The 17,832-nt window shown below is 49.6% G+C and overlaps 4 protein-coding genes across 4 annotated transcripts; 1 reads left to right on the top strand and 3 right to left on the bottom strand.

The window, feature by feature from the left end:
• Positions 1–1,185: 1,185 nt before the first annotated feature.
• Positions 1,186–3,391, bottom strand: AO090102000274 (putative RNA binding protein (Arp); the record flags this gene model as incomplete). The annotated part of the gene is made up of 4 exons (XM_001822431.3): positions 1,186–2,106; positions 2,169–2,875; positions 3,006–3,063; positions 3,236–3,391. The coding sequence occupies 4 exons, from the start codon at positions 3,389–3,391 to the stop codon at positions 1,186–1,188; spliced, it is 1,842 nt and encodes a 613-aa protein (XP_001822483.1).
• A 2,374-nt stretch (positions 3,392–5,765) lies between these two features.
• On the bottom strand, positions 5,766–9,139 carry AO090102000275 (condensin subunit YCG1; the record flags this gene model as incomplete). Its single annotated transcript, XM_023236900.1, has 2 exons — positions 5,766–7,043; positions 7,100–9,139. 2 exons carry the CDS (start codon positions 9,137–9,139, stop codon positions 5,766–5,768), a joined length of 3,318 nt encoding a protein of 1,105 aa, XP_023091747.1.
• A 637-nt stretch (positions 9,140–9,776) lies between these two features.
• On the top strand, positions 9,777–10,959 carry AO090102000276 (cysteine synthase A; the record flags this gene model as incomplete). Its single annotated transcript, XM_001822433.3, has 2 exons — positions 9,777–9,894; positions 9,962–10,959. 2 exons carry the CDS (start codon positions 9,777–9,779, stop codon positions 10,957–10,959), a joined length of 1,116 nt encoding a protein of 371 aa, XP_001822485.1.
• Positions 10,960–11,037: 78 nt separating this feature from the next.
• On the bottom strand, positions 11,038–11,935 carry AO090102000277 (putative sulfite oxidase; the record flags this gene model as incomplete). Its single annotated transcript, XM_001822434.3, has 2 exons — positions 11,038–11,628; positions 11,687–11,935. The coding sequence occupies 2 exons, from the start codon at positions 11,933–11,935 to the stop codon at positions 11,038–11,040; spliced, it is 840 nt and encodes a 279-aa protein (XP_001822486.3).
• Between the last annotated feature and the right edge of the window lie 5,897 nt (positions 11,936–17,832).

Raw genomic sequence — 17,832 nt, 5'->3', positions numbered from 1 at the left:
ATATTTCCTCACTATCAAAGTCAATGATAGTACTGCCTATGCTGTCAATTGAGTAACTGGGTAAATTGACTGAATACTGTCTAAAGCTTCTCATACTTTCACTCGAGACCAACACTGGATCAGATATGATGTGACATTATAGTAGAAAATAAGGTAGACAGCAGATAATAACCAATGCGTCCTGGTCTACCCCAACGCCACGCTCTCGCTCACAATGCCCCATCAATTCCTATACAAAATGGCGGACAATATACTGTCTCTAAGTCTGTACTGCGTAGATCCAGAATGATGACTCATCGACTTTTCTTGCAGAGAAAAAAGAGAAAAAAGAACATCGATACCAATAAAGGACAGGTGATAAAGGAAAGTGAGATGTGATCAAAAAAAAAAAAAAAAAAACAAACATGAATTATGGACATTCAGAACAACCCTGTTGCACTCACAATTCCCAACCCGTTGCCTCGCATATCTGAAATCCGCCGTCGGCTGAAATTTTCATGGCTCAAAAGGAATATCCCCAACACCCCCAACAGAATCCGTTCCAGTGTATCCCATCCGTGATCAATACCGTGATTCTCCAATGATTTCTGTTGCCAAAGAGCGCAGAGATGAACTGGGAAAAATAAAAACAAGACAAGCAGAAAAAATAAGATGACCAAATATCTAGAATGCAATGCCATGATAGAGCCTCCACGTCTGGTCGCACTGCGATCGAAACAAGCGATGCCTTTCATCAGATGCACAACGACGAAAGCGAAGAAAAGTGCGAAGCCCATGCCGATCGAAGGAAAATAAGAACGAGAAGCCCCAGTGACTCGCGAATGGATGTACGAAACCACCCGGGCCCATCTGCCAGGATGGTCTTCTATACCCTTAAACATCGCTTCAAAGACGCAATAGTAAAACATACCGAAAAGGGTCAACGTAAAGGGTGCGAGAGATGAGACAAAATAAGAAAAGATAAAGGATCCAATCCGATGAAACGACGACGCTACCGGCCTGCTCCTCCCAACCGAATGCACCAGAACTGCTGAATTCCCTATACAAACGCGCATCAACGAGAATCAACCGTCGCATATACCGACAATCTAGATGACCATATTCACAAACAAAAAATGGGGGGTTCCGTCACAGAAAAATGGAAATAGTACAACCACCCCGCCTCAGTGATTCACTGCGGTAGCTTTAAGCAGGGGATTTGCTAGCACCGGTACCGTTGCGGCGGGAGTGGCCGTCGTCACCGACCGACAGACCACCTAAGCCGGTAGACAGGAAGGCAAACGGATCGTTGGATCCATCTGCTCCGTAGAAAGCGCCGTTCGAAGCGCTGGTGGAGGTTGCATGGTCAGCCCCAGTGAAAGCGGCCTGCGTAGCAGGGTTCGCGAACGACGCGGCAGAGTGAGAGGTGTTGCTAGAACCATAGCCGGCGTTCATCTGACCCATAGGGGGGTAGCCTCCGGGGCCACTGCCCAGCGCCGAGGGCAGAGCATAGTTGTTCGGGGGCGCCCCAAACTGCTGGCTAAATCCGCCAAAGCCGCCGGCGGTGGAGGTAAAGGGGCCGGGCGCCGGGGTGCTCGCCATGGAGTTAGGACCCATTCCAAAGTTCGAAGGAGGGTCCATGGGCGATGGGAAAGCGGAGTCCGCAACCACCGCGGCTCCTGAGCGGGGAGCACCGCAACGCAGACAGTTAATGTTCTTGGCGAAGTTATGGTAGCCACAACCCTCCGAGCCGCACTTCCAGTCACCCGCACGGAAGGGAACCACACCACCGTTGCCGCCCATGCCACGAGAATGGCCCATGCCGTGACCGTGACCCATATGAGGTGGCATCATGGAGGGTGGGCCATAGCCGAAAGCCCCATAACCCATCGGATCCGGAGCAGCGGCCATGGCAGGGAACGAGCAGCGGAAACAAGCGGTACGGCGCTGGAAGTTGGAGAATCCACAGGAGGGGCAGGTCCAGTCGCCGGGACGAGGGCGGTTCTTCGAGGGGGGGAACGGGGTGAGGATCTCTGCGGCACGATCGAGGACACGGCTGGAGGAAGGTGAGACCTCAATGGCCTTCTCGTTGAGTGCACGACCGTTCATGCAGAGGCTTTCTGCAGCCTGCGTAGAGGGTTAGTAGCCATCACAGGACTCCTGTAGGGGGTGCGTGCAGTCTTTCATACCTCTTCGTGAGATGAGAAGACCGCAAAGCCAGTGCCAGTGGGCTTGTGCTGATCAGGAGTCCGGAGAGTCCAAAAGGCGATCGGCCGGCCGCCGAACTGTGTAAACCAACTTTCGAGCTCGGACTGGGTCGTATCGTGGGGAAGACCGCTCAAATGCAGCACCTTGCTCCGCTCAGCCAAGAAAGCACGAACGTCCGCTCTCGCATCCATGGGGCGGGTCAAGATCTCGGGATGCTCATGTGGGGGTTGGGACTTGCGGATCAAGCCGCGGAGGACGCGGGCCAGCGTAATGGCTTCCTCCATGGCCCGGCGTGGCGACGCGGGGGCCAGCGCCTGCAGATGGAACGGGAGGTTGTGTTTGATGGGGGCGGAGGTTTGAACGGGTTCGACTTCGAGGGCGGCACAGATGTTGGAGAGGGAACTGGGACCGAAGGGTAGAGACTCGGGGTGGTGAGTTTGCCATCTCTGATACTCGGTTCGCAGATCGAAGGTCCGGGAGTGCTGGAGATATGCGGGAAGAACGACGGCCTTGTCTCGGGCTTCACGAGGGAGCTGTACACGAAGGTCCCACGAATCCAACGTCACGAAAGCAAACTCCAAGTTCTTGCTGATGAGGTGTTCCTTGGCGAATTCGTCGAAACGGGCGATGGCATCGCGGAAAGTACCTGCCGAGCGGACGTGCTCCCATGTCAGAGTTGTCAGGCTCGCTTTCGGAGACCGTCAGCCATTGAACCAGCAGACCGATACATCCGGGGTGGAGGGAAATGGTTGTGACGGGGAGGGAATGGCCAGGCATTGGGCGGGATGACGATTGATTAGGTGTGTGTGTGCACTTACTGCAAAGCGGCGTGATGGGGGTGTTGACGGGCTTGACGAGCACACTTTCACGGTGCAACTAAACATCGAATCAAACCACATGTTAGCCAGCTGTCACGGGGGGGATCAATTTCCAAAGTGGTGGTCCGAGCCCAGAGACGGGAGGGGAGAGGAAATGAATGCATCAGGAGGAGGGGGAAGGGTGAATTAATTGGATTCAAAGGGATTATTAAACTCCAACAACAACATACCTCCTCGCAGGTTTTGGCATCCAACAAAATCCACCCCAATTCGATCACCTCTGCCGAATCCTTGGTGACGTAGACGCCATGTTCATCGCAGGTGGTTGCGACATGGATGACAATATAGCGATCCAGCTTAGGGGTGGGAGCTGAAACGGTTGCCATCGCTCAGGATTGATTGATTGATTACAGTTGGTTGAGTATCACGGGGGGTTGCTCTTCTCACGCCAAAAGGGAAAAGGGTCAACCGGGACGGAAAAACAGTGTCTCGAAGAAGCGGAGACACGGGGTTCCACGACCGAATTAAGACCGTCGTGAATTCGAAAAGAATCACGGGGAGGGGAGGTGAAAGGGGGAGGAGAAGGAGGAGAGGGAGAGGGAGAGGGAAGAAAGAAGAGTCAGGAAGAATTGTTGCCCAGTCCAAGATGGGAATCAGCAAGAGAGGAGTCTGAGGGATTGATGGTGGAGCGTCCAGATTAAAAAGAAAAGTTTCGGGGGTTTGAGGGGAAATTCGAATGAAAAAAAAAATTGACAAAAGGATAGTAAATGAAAAAAAATTCGATCACGGGGTTGAAATTTCAAAAGAACCATCAATAAATCTATAAATCTAGATGATATTTTATATGATATTCTCTACCAGTATTTTACTCTGCTAAAATTGATTTTCTACATGCGATGAGCGATGCGATGTTCTACTTTGTCTCTCACATATTTTTTTTACCTCTTGGGTTGATTTGAATTTATTGCTGATTTACAAGAAAGTTAATCGCTAGTGTCCATTGGTTTGTATTTTGAGTCCACCGTCGTACCAGGAGAACCTCACGTTTAACCCCGAGCCATCAACCCTCCCGTCTGAGCACCGTGGCTATGAAAGCTGCGCTTCTATTCTCGGAATTAGGTCTCATTCTCGATATATATATCCTTAAAGTGGTGGTATATCTAGTGATCCATGCGTTGTGCCAGAATACTGGTGACTTGTGTCCTGTCCACCGCAGTTAATCTACCCCTAAGAGTATAAATATAAATAGCATTGTCAGTTAATGGTTGGGGTCGTAAGAATAGGGGATGGTACTTATTTAGTATACATGAATCTATCCATGTCTCTCATTAACCGCCCAGCTGTAAGGTACTTCTGTCCGCGGTATCACATTTGACGGTCACCAAAACCGGATGCACCTATGAAAAGCCCCTAGGAGATTAATTCCTCCCCGTAAATACCGTACCTCCTCGAAGTTAACTAAATACTAGTGATCAAGTTCAGTTCCTGGTCTGACCAAGAGCCAGTCATTTTTCTTCCAATCCCGGTCCATGGATGAATGGATCCCTCATCCGCCCAGTCTCGCATCCGAGGAAAACAGTACGCAATTACCCTTAGTGTGTATTTTTCATGGTACGGAGCCAGAGAATCAATCATTCTGGAATGTTTATTACCAAAGAATATAGATATAAAAAAGAAGCAATCATTAAATACTGTGATGTAAAGGTCTGAATTACCATATCCCTATTCCTCTATCTATAAAAAATGAATAGAAGCAAGTCTCTACGAGGGTCAAACCCCAGGTGAATTAATTAACAAGTGAGACATTTTTAGATCTAACCCAACAGGTGAGCAAGAGGGCTGACTGGTCCGTATCACCCACGATGTCAGGCCATAACAACGGTCGGCCATCAATAATAAACGCAAGCTAACCCACCACTAGTGACCTGGCCGCAGCTCTCGTACAGGCTCCAGCCTCCAACAAGTTATCTGCCTGGGCCTTGACCACCGATTCCGTTGCCCCGTGCACGTGCCCATCCGTCCTTAGCTATACCAAATGGACTGACTATACATGTCAGCTTGTTCTCATTGAAACACTCTCCGGTTACCTCTTCTAGAGTTCTTTACACTGTCAATCGACTTATAATACTTCGACATGGAGCTCGTATACTTCATCATGGAAGTGAACACATGACTAATGCCAATCTCCATCGGTCATACGAAGATGAAACAGACAGCGGATAGCCTCAGCGACACGTAATGGTATATTTGCCTAGTTCCAAGAAAATACTTAAATTGGAGGCTATGCTCTGTTCATATTACCTCGGTACGTCATTTTCTACACCATAACACTCTGGATTTGATTACCACGATCTTTTCGGTGGTTCGAAGTGATTTAATGGCATATCTTGGGACATATCTCTCATTAACTTTTGCCAACCCCCTCCCACCTTTGTACTTGTCCCGTAGATCGTCCGAGTAATCTTCATTCTACTATAAGCCTTGATGACATCTTCAACCTATTGAGTCCATGATATAAAATTGCATTGACTACATGTCTCATGATATATCAGGCGCAATTCAAGCTTCGACGATCATTAACCGATATCTGGCGTTTCAAGTATCTTGGATGAAAGAACAGAAAACATTTACAAAGAAGCCTCGAAATGTATAAACATGAATTAAATACATGGTAACAAGTCCGCATGTCGTCCCGAGACCATATCCCAACAGGACCCATCAGTCAACGCCAACCCAGAAAAGGAACGCATTAGGCAAATCCTAGTAATCGTGTGCTTCAGACTTGATCGTCGTCCTGCTATCCTCGTTCTCGTCCTCCTCCATAATGCTGGGTTCGATAGACACCCCGCGACGATAAGCACCAGGCTCGATGGAGGGGCGGACGCTACCGGACCGGCCGGAACGAAGACTGAGCATATCACTGTCTCCCTCCTCGGTTCCCTCGCGAATTCGGGAGCTACTCGGGCGGCCCTGAGCCGCTGCTAGGAGCTTAAGGACCGAGTTTTTGACCTTGACAAGGGCATTCCTGCTAGCCGCTTCAGAAGCCAGACCTTCCTCGATCGTTTCGTCCAAAAGCTCTTTCACCTCTTGTGCAAGCGCGGCATTCTCAGGGCTAACCTCGCTTTGGTTACTCCGAGCACTTGGGGCGATTGGGTCTTCGCCTTCCAGATTGCGAGAACCAGCCCTTGAGGGTACAGCGGGAGGAGCGATGTAGAGCTTGCTAAGCAGAGAGAAGAGGAGCTTCTTCTCTTCTTTAGAGCAGCGGTTGGGACCTTCGCTGATCCCCAGCACACGCTCCAGGATGTCCTTCACCAGCGCTAGATGGACCCAACCACATACATTGGAACTGGCGGCGCCCCCTGCGAGGATCTTTTCTCCGCCCAGTCCAACGACTCGCCGTTCGTCAGTCCACTCGGCGAGCATACCCAAAACACCACTCATCAGCGCCTTCAATTCCCGCTGTCCAACACTCTCATCGATATCGCCATCACTATCCTCTTCCGCTTCAAGTGAAAAGTGCTCCTCTGCCGCATTGAGGACCGCCCGGACAATCGGTACAGAAACCCTGCGCATATGTTCGGTATTTGACAATTTGGAGTGGCAGTATACGGGGAAGAAGTAGGCTAAAGTCTGCCGGAGTGCGGGGTTTTCGCGAGTACGGGGGTGGAAGAAAGTAACTACAAGTGACTGCAAGAGGGTCTCGACGGATGTTTGGTTGTACTCCTGGATAGCTGGAGGGACATTGGCCCCAGAGGGAGTAAAGGTATTAGTGAGCAACAGCTTGGAAAGAGCCGTGGCGGCGGTTGCTTGGACACTGTTCGGAGAGTTGGACTTGAGTGCCCTAGCAAAGACTTTCAGTAATGGCTTCTGGAACACCGGCGGTGTCACAGTCTCTCCGTCAGGCTGGGTAACAGGCGCGAGCAACGATGGATGGGTCGTCAGCATGTCACACAGGATGTGTAAGGCCGTCGTCTGCAAAGCCTCGTGGCCTTTGCTGTAGCAATGGATAAAAAGTGTCATGTTCTCTTCAGCTAAGGTCTGGTGTGGGGAGGACTGTTAGCATACATCAGAAGCATAGAATGATAGATACCGACCTTGTCAAGCAAGCAGCAAAGCCCGAGACATTCAAGACCTCTTTCTCTAATTGGCGCTTCATGACTGCGGACCGCAGGAACGACCAGGTTATTCAGCATCGTAACCAAATTCATGTTTGCTTGCAGGTTGCCCTCCACATTTTGCAACATACAAAGTGCAATGTGAAGACATTTCATGTTGACCATGATTTCTTTGAGAACCTTTGCTTTGGCCTCTTCTTTGTTGAAGGGCTTTGCTTCAGGAGTTTCAGATCGCTGACGACTGGAGGATTCGCTGATTTCCGATCTGGCCGATACGAAGCTATCTTCAGTGGCAATAGTATCGTGAACTTCGGCAATGGCCTCCAGAACAACACTGCAGAACTCGTTCTCGGCGGCAGCGTTTGGCCCACAAACGAATCGCAACGTCTCGATGGCGAGTTTAGTACATTCCTCAGGCAGCTCTGGAACCGCCAAGGATTCGCGGAGTAATGAGAACATCTTGCGTCGGCCGACTTCGTCACTGTAGTCTAGTGTCATGGCAATATGTAACAACTGTTCAACAACAAACTCATGTTCGACAGAGTCATCATCAGTGGCCGTACCAGCTTCCTTGGCCGTCTTCTTCCGCTGCAAGAGGTCGGTCATATATTTGTTTAAGAAGTAGGCAAGGGCAGTGACCTCGGGCATTTTCTCGTCAGCCAAATTGTCGAACTTTCCGTCATGTTCCACGCGACAGAAGTCGTTGAATGAGCGAATAAGGAAAGCTGATTCAGCCGTCAAGGACTCCCAGAACTCCTCATCGAAGACGACCGCCTCCCGATAATCAGGGCGACCTTCCCAGAAGCTACGCATGGCTTCATGAGCTATACCGGTTTCAATGCCAGAGTTCAGCACATCAATTCTCTCGAGCAGCTCCAAGAGGGCTGGTATGTTCGGCGGAGAGCGTTGATTGGCTGGGCCTTCCTCATCGTTATCCGTACTAGCAACATCCTCAATCCACCTATCGTAAAAGAGCTTCCCGGTAGCCTTCCTAACACTTTCGTCACGATCTCTTAGACCCCAACGGAGCAACTTCTCTCTCATTGATAGTGATAAATGTCGGAAGTCACCTAGAGTAGGGAGTAGGCGCGCATATAATGCTCGCCGTGTGGCGGCGTCGAGATCGCGAGCTCGTTCAAGAAGGTATGGAAGCGTTTTTCGGAGAAGAGGTAGGTTGAGGAGTAAAGTTTTCCGCACCTCTGCGCTTGTATCATTCTGCATGATGTCAACAAGCTTCTCGACCAAGACTGCGCTATCCTCATCCTCTTCATCCTCGTTGCCTGCCAAGCGGCCAAGACCCATCACAGCTTGCACTCTCACAGATGGTTCTTTATCTCTGATCCGCTTTAGGAGGCCCTGTCGGATAGTATGGTACAAGTCGTCATCAATCGTTTCTAGAGAGTTCACAATGTGCGCAGTTATTTGTGTCGCACGGAAGCGGACCGTCCTATCTTTAGTAGCTAGTAGCGGCATAACAAGGGCAACCAGGCTGGCGGCTAAACGGGACGTGGGCGTTTCGGCGCTGACTTCATCATCATCGCTCGCGAAAATCTCGGCATCCTTTTCGGATGCATGGGTCAAGAAAGTGCCAATAAACCGCAGGATACGGTCGCCAACGGGCTCTGACTTTTTGACAGGTAGAATACGTAGCATGCAGCGACCAATCTCCACATTAAATTCCGTTTCGGGGAGTGTCTCTTCACCTGGGATCAAGGTCTCCTCTTGAACCTCTTTACCATTCTTCTTAGAGCTCTTCTGTGATATCCCGCAGCAAGCTTCTTGGAGCTTTCTAAGTCGTACGACGAGTTTTCGGTGTCCGGTTGTTGAGCGTTGCGCATCAGCGAAGAGTGAGCAGACATCCCGGCGCAAATTGGGAAAAGCCTCGGGCAAAGGGGGTTCCTCCGGGATGGCGACGGAAGGAGTCACAGAGCCCGCGCGCCCGCCAGATAGTGATGGTTGAGCGGACGGTCTACGCGATGTCGTCGCAGAGGTCGAACGGGCGGAAGATCGACCAGGCATGGTGTTTGGGTGGAGGGGTAGAGGTTTGAGTCGAAATGTGTCGGTCAAGTAAGGAGTTGTCGCATAAGTCAGTCAGATAACATCTCAAAATCGTGTCATAGCATAGATTCGGAGACCGGAATTCGTTGAATGGCGCGTCTGTAGTTGCTGGATCAAGGTGGGATGATATTGCCGTCTGCTTGAGTTATCGTCAAAACATTGCGGACGATAACCCGCAGTCACGGGGTGCAGAATAAACAAACAGCCCAAAACGGGAAAGACTAAGATAAGGGTTAGGGTTTGCAGTAGATTATGTCATATCTGACCATCAAAGGCAGACAGCGGTATGGACCAAATCTATGTCAATTGCCACTATCTATTCACTATATTATATACGAGTTATCGTTATGTCACTCCATCAACTGGATTAAATTAATATCAAGCATTATCTAGTCAACGTTATGCGCAATGTACAATTGAGGGTCCTCTTCGTCCAAGCTATCACGCCATCGCTCACGTGATGCGCTATCGCTGACTAAGGCCGACAATCGGCATTTGGGAATCCGGGGAATGGAATGGTCTTCTTCCATTAATTGTCTCTTGCATAGCAGACGGCGTTCGGGAGTAGCTGTGCTAGCCTTCGAAGCCTTTTGAAATAATGTTCCGACAAAGTATTCGGCGCTTCGGCACCACTGCGCTCCGCGCAGCAGAAGGATCGACCGCCTATAGCGTCCGGGTGTCGCAAGCTCAGGGCTACGTTAACGGTCTTACAGAAGGTACGCTAAGAAGACGAAAATAAAGGTTAGCTACACGAACAATGGCTTCTGACAGTTTGTCATTAAGCAATTGGAAACACACCACTTATCCGATTGAAGCGCCTCTCCGAGGAGACTGGCTGCAACATCCTCGGTAAAGCTGAGTTCCAGAACCCCGGAGGCAGTGTGAAGGACCGTGCAGCATTGTTCGTCGTCAAGGATGCCGAGGAGAAGGGACTTTTGAAGCCTGGTGGTACAGTGGTTGAGGGAACAGCTGGTAACACTGGAATTGGGTTGGCGCACGTGTGTAGGTCAAAGGGCTACAAGCTTGTCATCTACATGCCCAACACGCAGTCCCAGGGTAAGATTGACTTGTTGCGGCTGTTGGGAGCGGAGGTCTACCCTGTGCCGGCCGTCGCTTTCGACAACCCGCAGAACTACAACCACCAGGCAAGGAGACATGCCGAATCCCTGGATAACGCCGTATGGACGAACCAGTTCGACAACACTGCCAATCGCCAGGCCCACATTGAGATGACCGGGCCGGAAATCTGGGCCCAGACTGGCGGACAGGTCGATGCTTTCACTTGTGCTACTGGAACCGGAGGAACATTGGCCGGTATTACCCGCTATCTGAAGACCGCTTCCGACGGCCGGGTGAAGTGCTTCCTTGCCGACCCCCCGGGCAGTGTTCTGCACAGCTACATCCAGAGCGGCGGAAACCTAATCGAGCGCTCGGGAAGCAGTATCACGGAGGGTATTGGTCAGGGCCGCGTCACGGACAACCTTCAGCCCGACATTGATCTTTTGGATGGGTCTTTGAACATTAGCGATGAGAAGTCGATCGAGATGGTCTACCGCTGCCTCGATGAGGAAGGTCTCTATCTTGGAGCTAGCTCTGCGCTCAACGTTGTTGCGGCCAAGGAAGTTGCCGAAAAGCTCGGCAAGGGTAAGACCGTCGTCACCATTCTGTGTGATGGCGCCTACCGCTACGCCGACCGTCTGTTCTCCAACAACTGGCTCCAGAGCAAGGGTCTGAGAACCGCTATCCCTAAGCACTTGGAGAAGTACATCGTGCTCCCCTGATCGGTTATGTATGTATAATGTTGTATAGACCAGTGTCAATATTATGATATCTGTGAAGCATGCCCGATAGCTTATTCACTAAACAACGATAAGATCACTTGCCCTTCCATATCCATTATATCCCACACCCCTCAGATTCCATTGCGAATGCTCCTGCTGCACATTTCCACCCCTATCAAATGCACGACTCAGAACCTGCTTTCCAGTTCCTTTCTCAACCCTGACTTTCGCTCTCCACAAAACCCAACACCATTTTCTCTCAAGAGAAGAACCCTCGATCTCAGCATCCACCCATGTCTGGCCTCCATCGGCGGAAACCTGCACACCCGTAACCGGACCGTCCGCGCCATGCGGCACCGCATACCCTTTCACCTCAAGAGTACTCGATTCTGAAAGATGAACTGTTTCCCCATCGCCCGGCACCGCCACAACCGAATTAATAGGCATATCACACATAGCAGGTGTGCGGTCCCAATAGGGCTCCGCCGAAGCACTATCGACCGCATCCGGCGGCAGAACCTTGTAATCGCGCTGCTGGTAGAAATTCGACGACTCATGGTCTTGCACAGTGATACGATCGAGCCACTTGACCCACCTAGCACCCGCAATGCCGGGGAGGACCACTCGGACCGGATAGCCGTGGTTCGGTGTGAGCGGCGAACCGTTCATCTGTCACCTATCAGCTCTATGTAAAAAGCCCGTAAGAAATATGGATGTCGTAGCTCACCTCCAAAGCAAGAATAGCATCCATATCCTCATCCAGACACCTCTTCAACTCCACACTACTACCAAACCAATCATCCTCCTGACATTGTACCTGGTAGCACGAAAACGCAACATATAAGTCCCGATCCAGGCTCGACGTCACCCCAGCTCGAAGTAGAACGTCCCTCAATCTGGGGCCCTTCCATTTACAGTTCATAATAGCCGCATCGCCCCAGTCGATCCCCTGGACTTCCTTAAGTAGTGTGCGCATAGCGTGTCGCCGGTTCCCCGCGCATTCTAGAGCGCAGATGACTTCGTGCTGGGGGAACTCAGTTTGGAGTTGATGGATGGATAGGCAGAGTGGGCTGGGGACATTGCCGTCTATTCGGACGGTGTGAGTATCTGCGGTGAGATGCGGGATGGGGCCATGGTTGCGGTCATAGGAAATATCTTCCGGGGTGAAGAAGCTGTAATATGGTTAGTAAGATGGCTTTTGGTTTGTTTATGTGCGGTTACCTTGAGACGAGGGTTTTCACGGGTGGTTCCCGGTTTAGGGGGTTTTGGACAGAGTATTCTGTGTGCTTGATTATGTTAATAGTATTCTTAACAGTGGTTAAGTCATTCCAGGACATACTGTGTATGTCATTTTATATCGTTATGAGTGCTGATTCAAGGTGAGATGGGGTTTAAAGTGGCTGGATTTATGCTCGTCCTTCTGACGTCATCCCTATCCTGAACTATTTGGATATCTTACACTGTTATGTACTCTTTTCTAATGCCTCATCTTCTATTTCTTAAATAAAAATAAAATAAACCTGGCTTCACTATCCCCAAGGCTCCCATGTATACTATCGGGATGCCTATGTATTTATTGACTGTGTAGATATTATAGTGAACTCAAGTCTAAGTAAATAGCGCAGAATAAGATTTATTCTTAATTACAAAGACGAACTCTTGCATAGTTTACTTTTTTATCACTTCTCTACTTATAATCTACTCTTATTTACTACACTCTTCTAAAGCCCAGTACTTCTATTCAATCTTTTTCTTTAGTAAACCGCATATCCTGCCATCTCTGAAGAGCAAAGATGCTTGCGAAGGAATTCCGTTTGACAACCAGCGTTGGCCTCGAAGTTTGGCCCTGAGTATCCATCAAAATGGCCCCCGGGCAAGATATGAAGCTGCTTCGGTTCAAGGGCACGCAAAAATGCTTCTAGGGGCGATATTAGTCGGGGTGAGGACGTCATTCTGGGCGACGGTCATCAACAATGGCGCAGGAGAAATGTGGTGGATGTGCGTGGATGGATTATACTCGCGGAATGCCTCAACATGATTATTGCCATTAATAACCATCCGCTGTACCAACGAACAAGTACTCACCTCTTGACAGTTACTTCATTTTACCAGTTACTCTTCTTGGCCCAGTTCATGAAGAAGTCGGAGCTGTTGGGTGTGGGCAGTGCGGATGGTCCATGGACGTCGGCGTTAACCACAGGCAACATTCCGGGAGGCTTCCCTGCCGCTCGGGCTAGGCGATCTATCGAGAATCAAAGGTAAGCCAGTATCAGATCAGCGGAGATCACGGCTATCTACCCACATCTTGAAATAGCTGATTCAGACCCGCCCTGAATCGGGGCGGATCAGCCTGTGGAAAGTGAACCATCCATCAACGCAGGGGACCTGAGATAGCACCGCTTTAACTCTTTTGTCGACAGCACCAAGCCATAAAACATGGCCTCCACTGTAGGAACTACCCCAGACACCAATCTTGTGCGAGTCAACATCGGACCGAGATTGGGCGTAAGTGATGGCATCTGAATAGTCGCTGATCTGCTGCGCAGGAAGAATCTCGTGACGTGGCTGGTCTTTGGTATCAATGTCGCCAAAACCACGGTTGTCATAGACGAGGCATGACAGGGGAAGCTTGGACACGAAGTGAGCGGCAAAAGCGTCCAGATCCATTTCTTTCAAGGCTGAAAATCCATGAGCCATGACAAGACAGGGTACTTTGCTGTCGCCGGCATCCTGGGGCCTGTAGAGCCATCCTCACAATGTGACATTGCCAGAGGCCTTGAATGAGATATCTTTGCGTGGCATCGCTAGCTGAACTATAAGGAACTGGTATAGATATGAGAGTGTTGATTAGGGTCAATCCACCTTGACACTTGAACCTCCGCTGCGAGGGCAGGAGCCAAACGGGTCAAAGTATATATTTGAACTTGATGTCTGATCATCGCTCAAACAATCCGGATGCACCGGTCGGGCATATTGTGTGGATCAACTACAGTAGCCTGCCTAGACGCAAGAGCGGAGCAGCGAATCTCGGTACAACTACTTTGCCCTCGACAAGCTTCAATTCTGGAGATATGAGCGGTCTCGAAGCCAGCTACGGGGGACCTTTCTTTTGAGCCCCCAGCCTCTCAGCGGCGCCAAAGCTCGATGGCCTTGTCGCACAGATGAGGCTTTTGCAATTTTACAGGAAGCGATCCCTGTCAAGGTCTTGCTGTGGCGCAGAGTTGCAAGGCTACAGAATCTCAATGCGGGGACAGGTCAGAGAGACATTGAAGATTTGATCTCGGCAACACTATCGGTTTATCAATATTGGACTGTGGCTTACGATCAGTTTATGCGCGACTGCATAGCCAATCACGAGGTCCTTCCCGCGAAGGTACAGTCCTGGTATGTTATACTTGCCATGCACTGGCATCTGGGTTGTCTATTGGCTGCCAATTGTATTGAACGGGTTGATAACGACTCACTGTCGGCAAACTTACAGAGGTCACTTCGACGATCATCTGGCCTTGTCCTAGAGTTGGAAAAGGCAAATAGAAACGCAATAGCCGATCTGGCTCGAGTGTCCTGTTCAAATGGCCGTCAAATGTTCCGAGACAGTGTCGAGTTTCATCCTGCTTTGAGTGAGACTCCTCTACTCACAGAACCATGGACGAATGTGCTTATACAGGGCCCTCGAAAAGGCATGTAGCGTCTTTCTTACATACATAGATATCAAGACGCCGCCACGTGTTAGACACGCAGCATGATTGGGTATATCTCAATACCAATTACTCGGATCTTTGTAGGCGTGCTTCTAGTTGCATTCACGGACTGAAAATGCTTGGACAGAAGTCGGATTCGGCCAACTTGACCGCAGCTGCATCGGAAACACAGCTTACCTTGATCACGAGTGACAAAGCAATATCTGTATCGTCCATCTAGTGAGACGGTAGGGCAATGTATTGGATTGGAGGCCTGGATGGAGGACCCTGGGAATGTACTCGGCCTGCGTTGCTTAAAGAATCACATTGTATAATACAGAGCGCTCCAAATCATTTACTTTTATTTAAAACATAACCTTTTCCAATTAGCTTCTCTCGAGGGATCTATATCTTGCTGGTTCATGTTCACTGTGTCCTGGCGCCTCGATATGAGCGACCTCCAGCTCGGAGATTCGGAAATGTGCAGGCTGGGATTATCGATGTCGGACAAGTAATTTGACCTGATCGCATATCACGAGTTGACACAATTGGCTTCTGAGACCAGTATTTAGTTTAACGTATCAGTGATTTATAAATAATCTAGCTACAGGGGTTTAATAGGACCGGGGATACTATAAGTAGTACTTAAGTCCTCTGAAAATCGAATATTATCAGTAAATATGCCTAGAAAGTCTCTCTTATATATGGGAATAATGGAACAGATAAATAAAGAGCTGTGTTGACCGTTGATGTCCATAGATAGACTCCTCATTTTGCCGATCGCATGTTCCTGCTTCGACACACCGTGTTCAACTGACTCTTGAAGCTTGGATATTGAGACCACTGGCGATCGTGTCAGCCAGCGGTTGAGGGTGGAGGGCGAATGGTGTTGGACCAATGTCCATTTTTGTACATAGAAAATTGATTTAAAGGTATCCAGTTCGTGGTCTTCCACATGGCAGAATGTTTTTTTGTAGTAGACTATGCGACAAGGGACATAAGAATGCCGCCATTAAGCTTTTGTGAACCATTCGCAAGAGCCAACGCTATAATCTAAGGACTACGAATTTTTTGAAGTGGGGCGACCTGTCAGATTACCTTGCCTGTATCTCCCGCCCTTTTCAGCTTCATATGATTGGATCATATATTACATAACCGCTACCCAAAAGGGCGGAGGGTATAGGCAATTCAACTTTACAGAACGACCCACTTCAACAAAATTCATGGCCAAAAAGAGTATTCGTAGGTACCAGGTCTCATCCTTTGAGAGAAGACATGGAGGAGGGGAGCAGCGGCATTTTTTTTTCTTGCTAGCTAGTGGGGGATGGTGGCCAAACCGCCATCACATAATTGCTTGTCAATGGTGCCGTAATGCTCACAAGATGATGTCCTCATATTATCAATGTTAACCATAACACTCACAGGACATCCATCGTTGAGCACCACGACCATGAGGGGCTTCGAAAACCATGAGCCCTCTCTTTCTGGCATATAAATTTCACGTGCTCTTCGCTTGATCTCTACCTAGACGCAATAAGATTTACCTCATACTGCATAGTAACCAGACACCATTCTATTCTTTTTCTTTGTTACAAGCCTGAGGAAATGAAAACACAAATATCCCCAAACGGAGGCAAGAAAAAACAAACCTCTGCCTCAAAGAAGTCTATGCGGCAGAAAAGGGATCGACAGATGAAGGGCCTGATGAGAAAGGCCTCTCAATACAGCAAGCTTGACAAAGCATATCATCAACACCTTACTAACTCGGCCAGTGAGGAATTGGTAGCTATATAGAGGATGATGCTTCACCTTTATCTAGGACCGATAAGAGAGGCGACACTTCCACACGAACGAAACTCCTACTTCCATGTCCCGTCCTCAACCGCCCATGGGCCGTCCGGCACGTTCCCATCCCAGTTTCCTCTCGGGGGCCTCCATAGCAACAATATCGCCGGTGGACGACACTCATGTAACAATCTCGACCACTCCTCACTCGGATTTCTTTTCTCCAGATCCACATGCAAACTAACCACGCGTCGATACTCAAATTCCTTGTACAGCCACCGCCCCATCGGGCTCCCTTCAATGAAGCTCTCGTACCCCAAATCATCGATCTGCTCGTGACCCCATTGCATGAGGAGCCGGCCTACGCCACGCCGACGGTAATCGGGATGTACGCCCATGGCATTGATGCCTATATCCCATCCAAGTCGCGTTAGCAAATGCAACCACATGGTGCCGGTTCTTAATATTCGGATAATAGCGGGAAAGAGGTACGACATACCGGCATGGGGTCTTTGGAGCCAGGACATGCGATAGAAAAACACTTGAGACAAGAAGGTACTCGTGTATTCGGCTCTTTCCGAGCCTTCCGGGTACCAAGTACAGGGGATCCTCTGCGGTCCATGCGGAAAAGGATTTTCATGGAAGATGAGCCATTCGCATCCACCTGCAACCCGGCCTGTGTGTCGATCAAGAACGTAGATCAAGTGCGACGCTGGATTCTTCGTGTGAGCGGCCCAGCGGATTTCAGTGTCAAGTGCTTTGTCTGCTTTTCTGTCCGCAGCTGTGTGCCCTGTTACGGGATGGACGGCTGTGAAGATAGGACTGTGGACGGGTTGTAAATGTTAGATTGGCGGGTAAGGTATGCATTAGGAAGGGAGGAAGGTACTTGTAGGGCTGGAAATTGGCAGTCCATAGGACGTCGACCAGCCGGGCGTATTCTTCTTTTGTTTGGATTTCCCGGACTTCAAACTGGTGTTCGGGACTGGATTTTGCCATCTTGGATAGGATGATGACAGGAGTAAGCTGTTAAAGAAGAGGAGAGCTCGATGGAGTCTGAAGACTTACTTCCCATTTTATAATCCGGAATAACGGCAGGAGCTATTCAGTCTCCGAGTCCGGCTCACCTACTGTTATTGTATTCATTTGGGGGCCAGAATTAGTGAACGACCGAATGTGATTATATTATGGCGGGGCTGTATATGGGATCCACCGAGTGTGGCTTGGGATTTTACGATTGGACACCTAATGAGCAACAGGAACTAGGCAGGAAACCTGGCTACTCCGGATGTTGTTAGTACAGATTAGCGGGACTCAAGCATTCTAGAGCTGCCAATTGGGTTGTAACCCTATTGCTTATCTTTTGTATCCGTGCGCATCAATTAGGCACCCGAGATGACGACGTCGGATT

This window comes from Aspergillus oryzae, chromosome 4 (genome assembly GCF_000184455.2).
Source record: "Aspergillus oryzae RIB40 DNA, chromosome 4".
Taxonomy (NCBI): Eukaryota; Fungi; Ascomycota; class Eurotiomycetes; order Eurotiales; family Aspergillaceae; genus Aspergillus; species Aspergillus oryzae.
The sequence above is the reverse complement of the archived record's forward strand: the minus strand, read 5'-3'. Positions and strand labels throughout refer to the sequence as shown.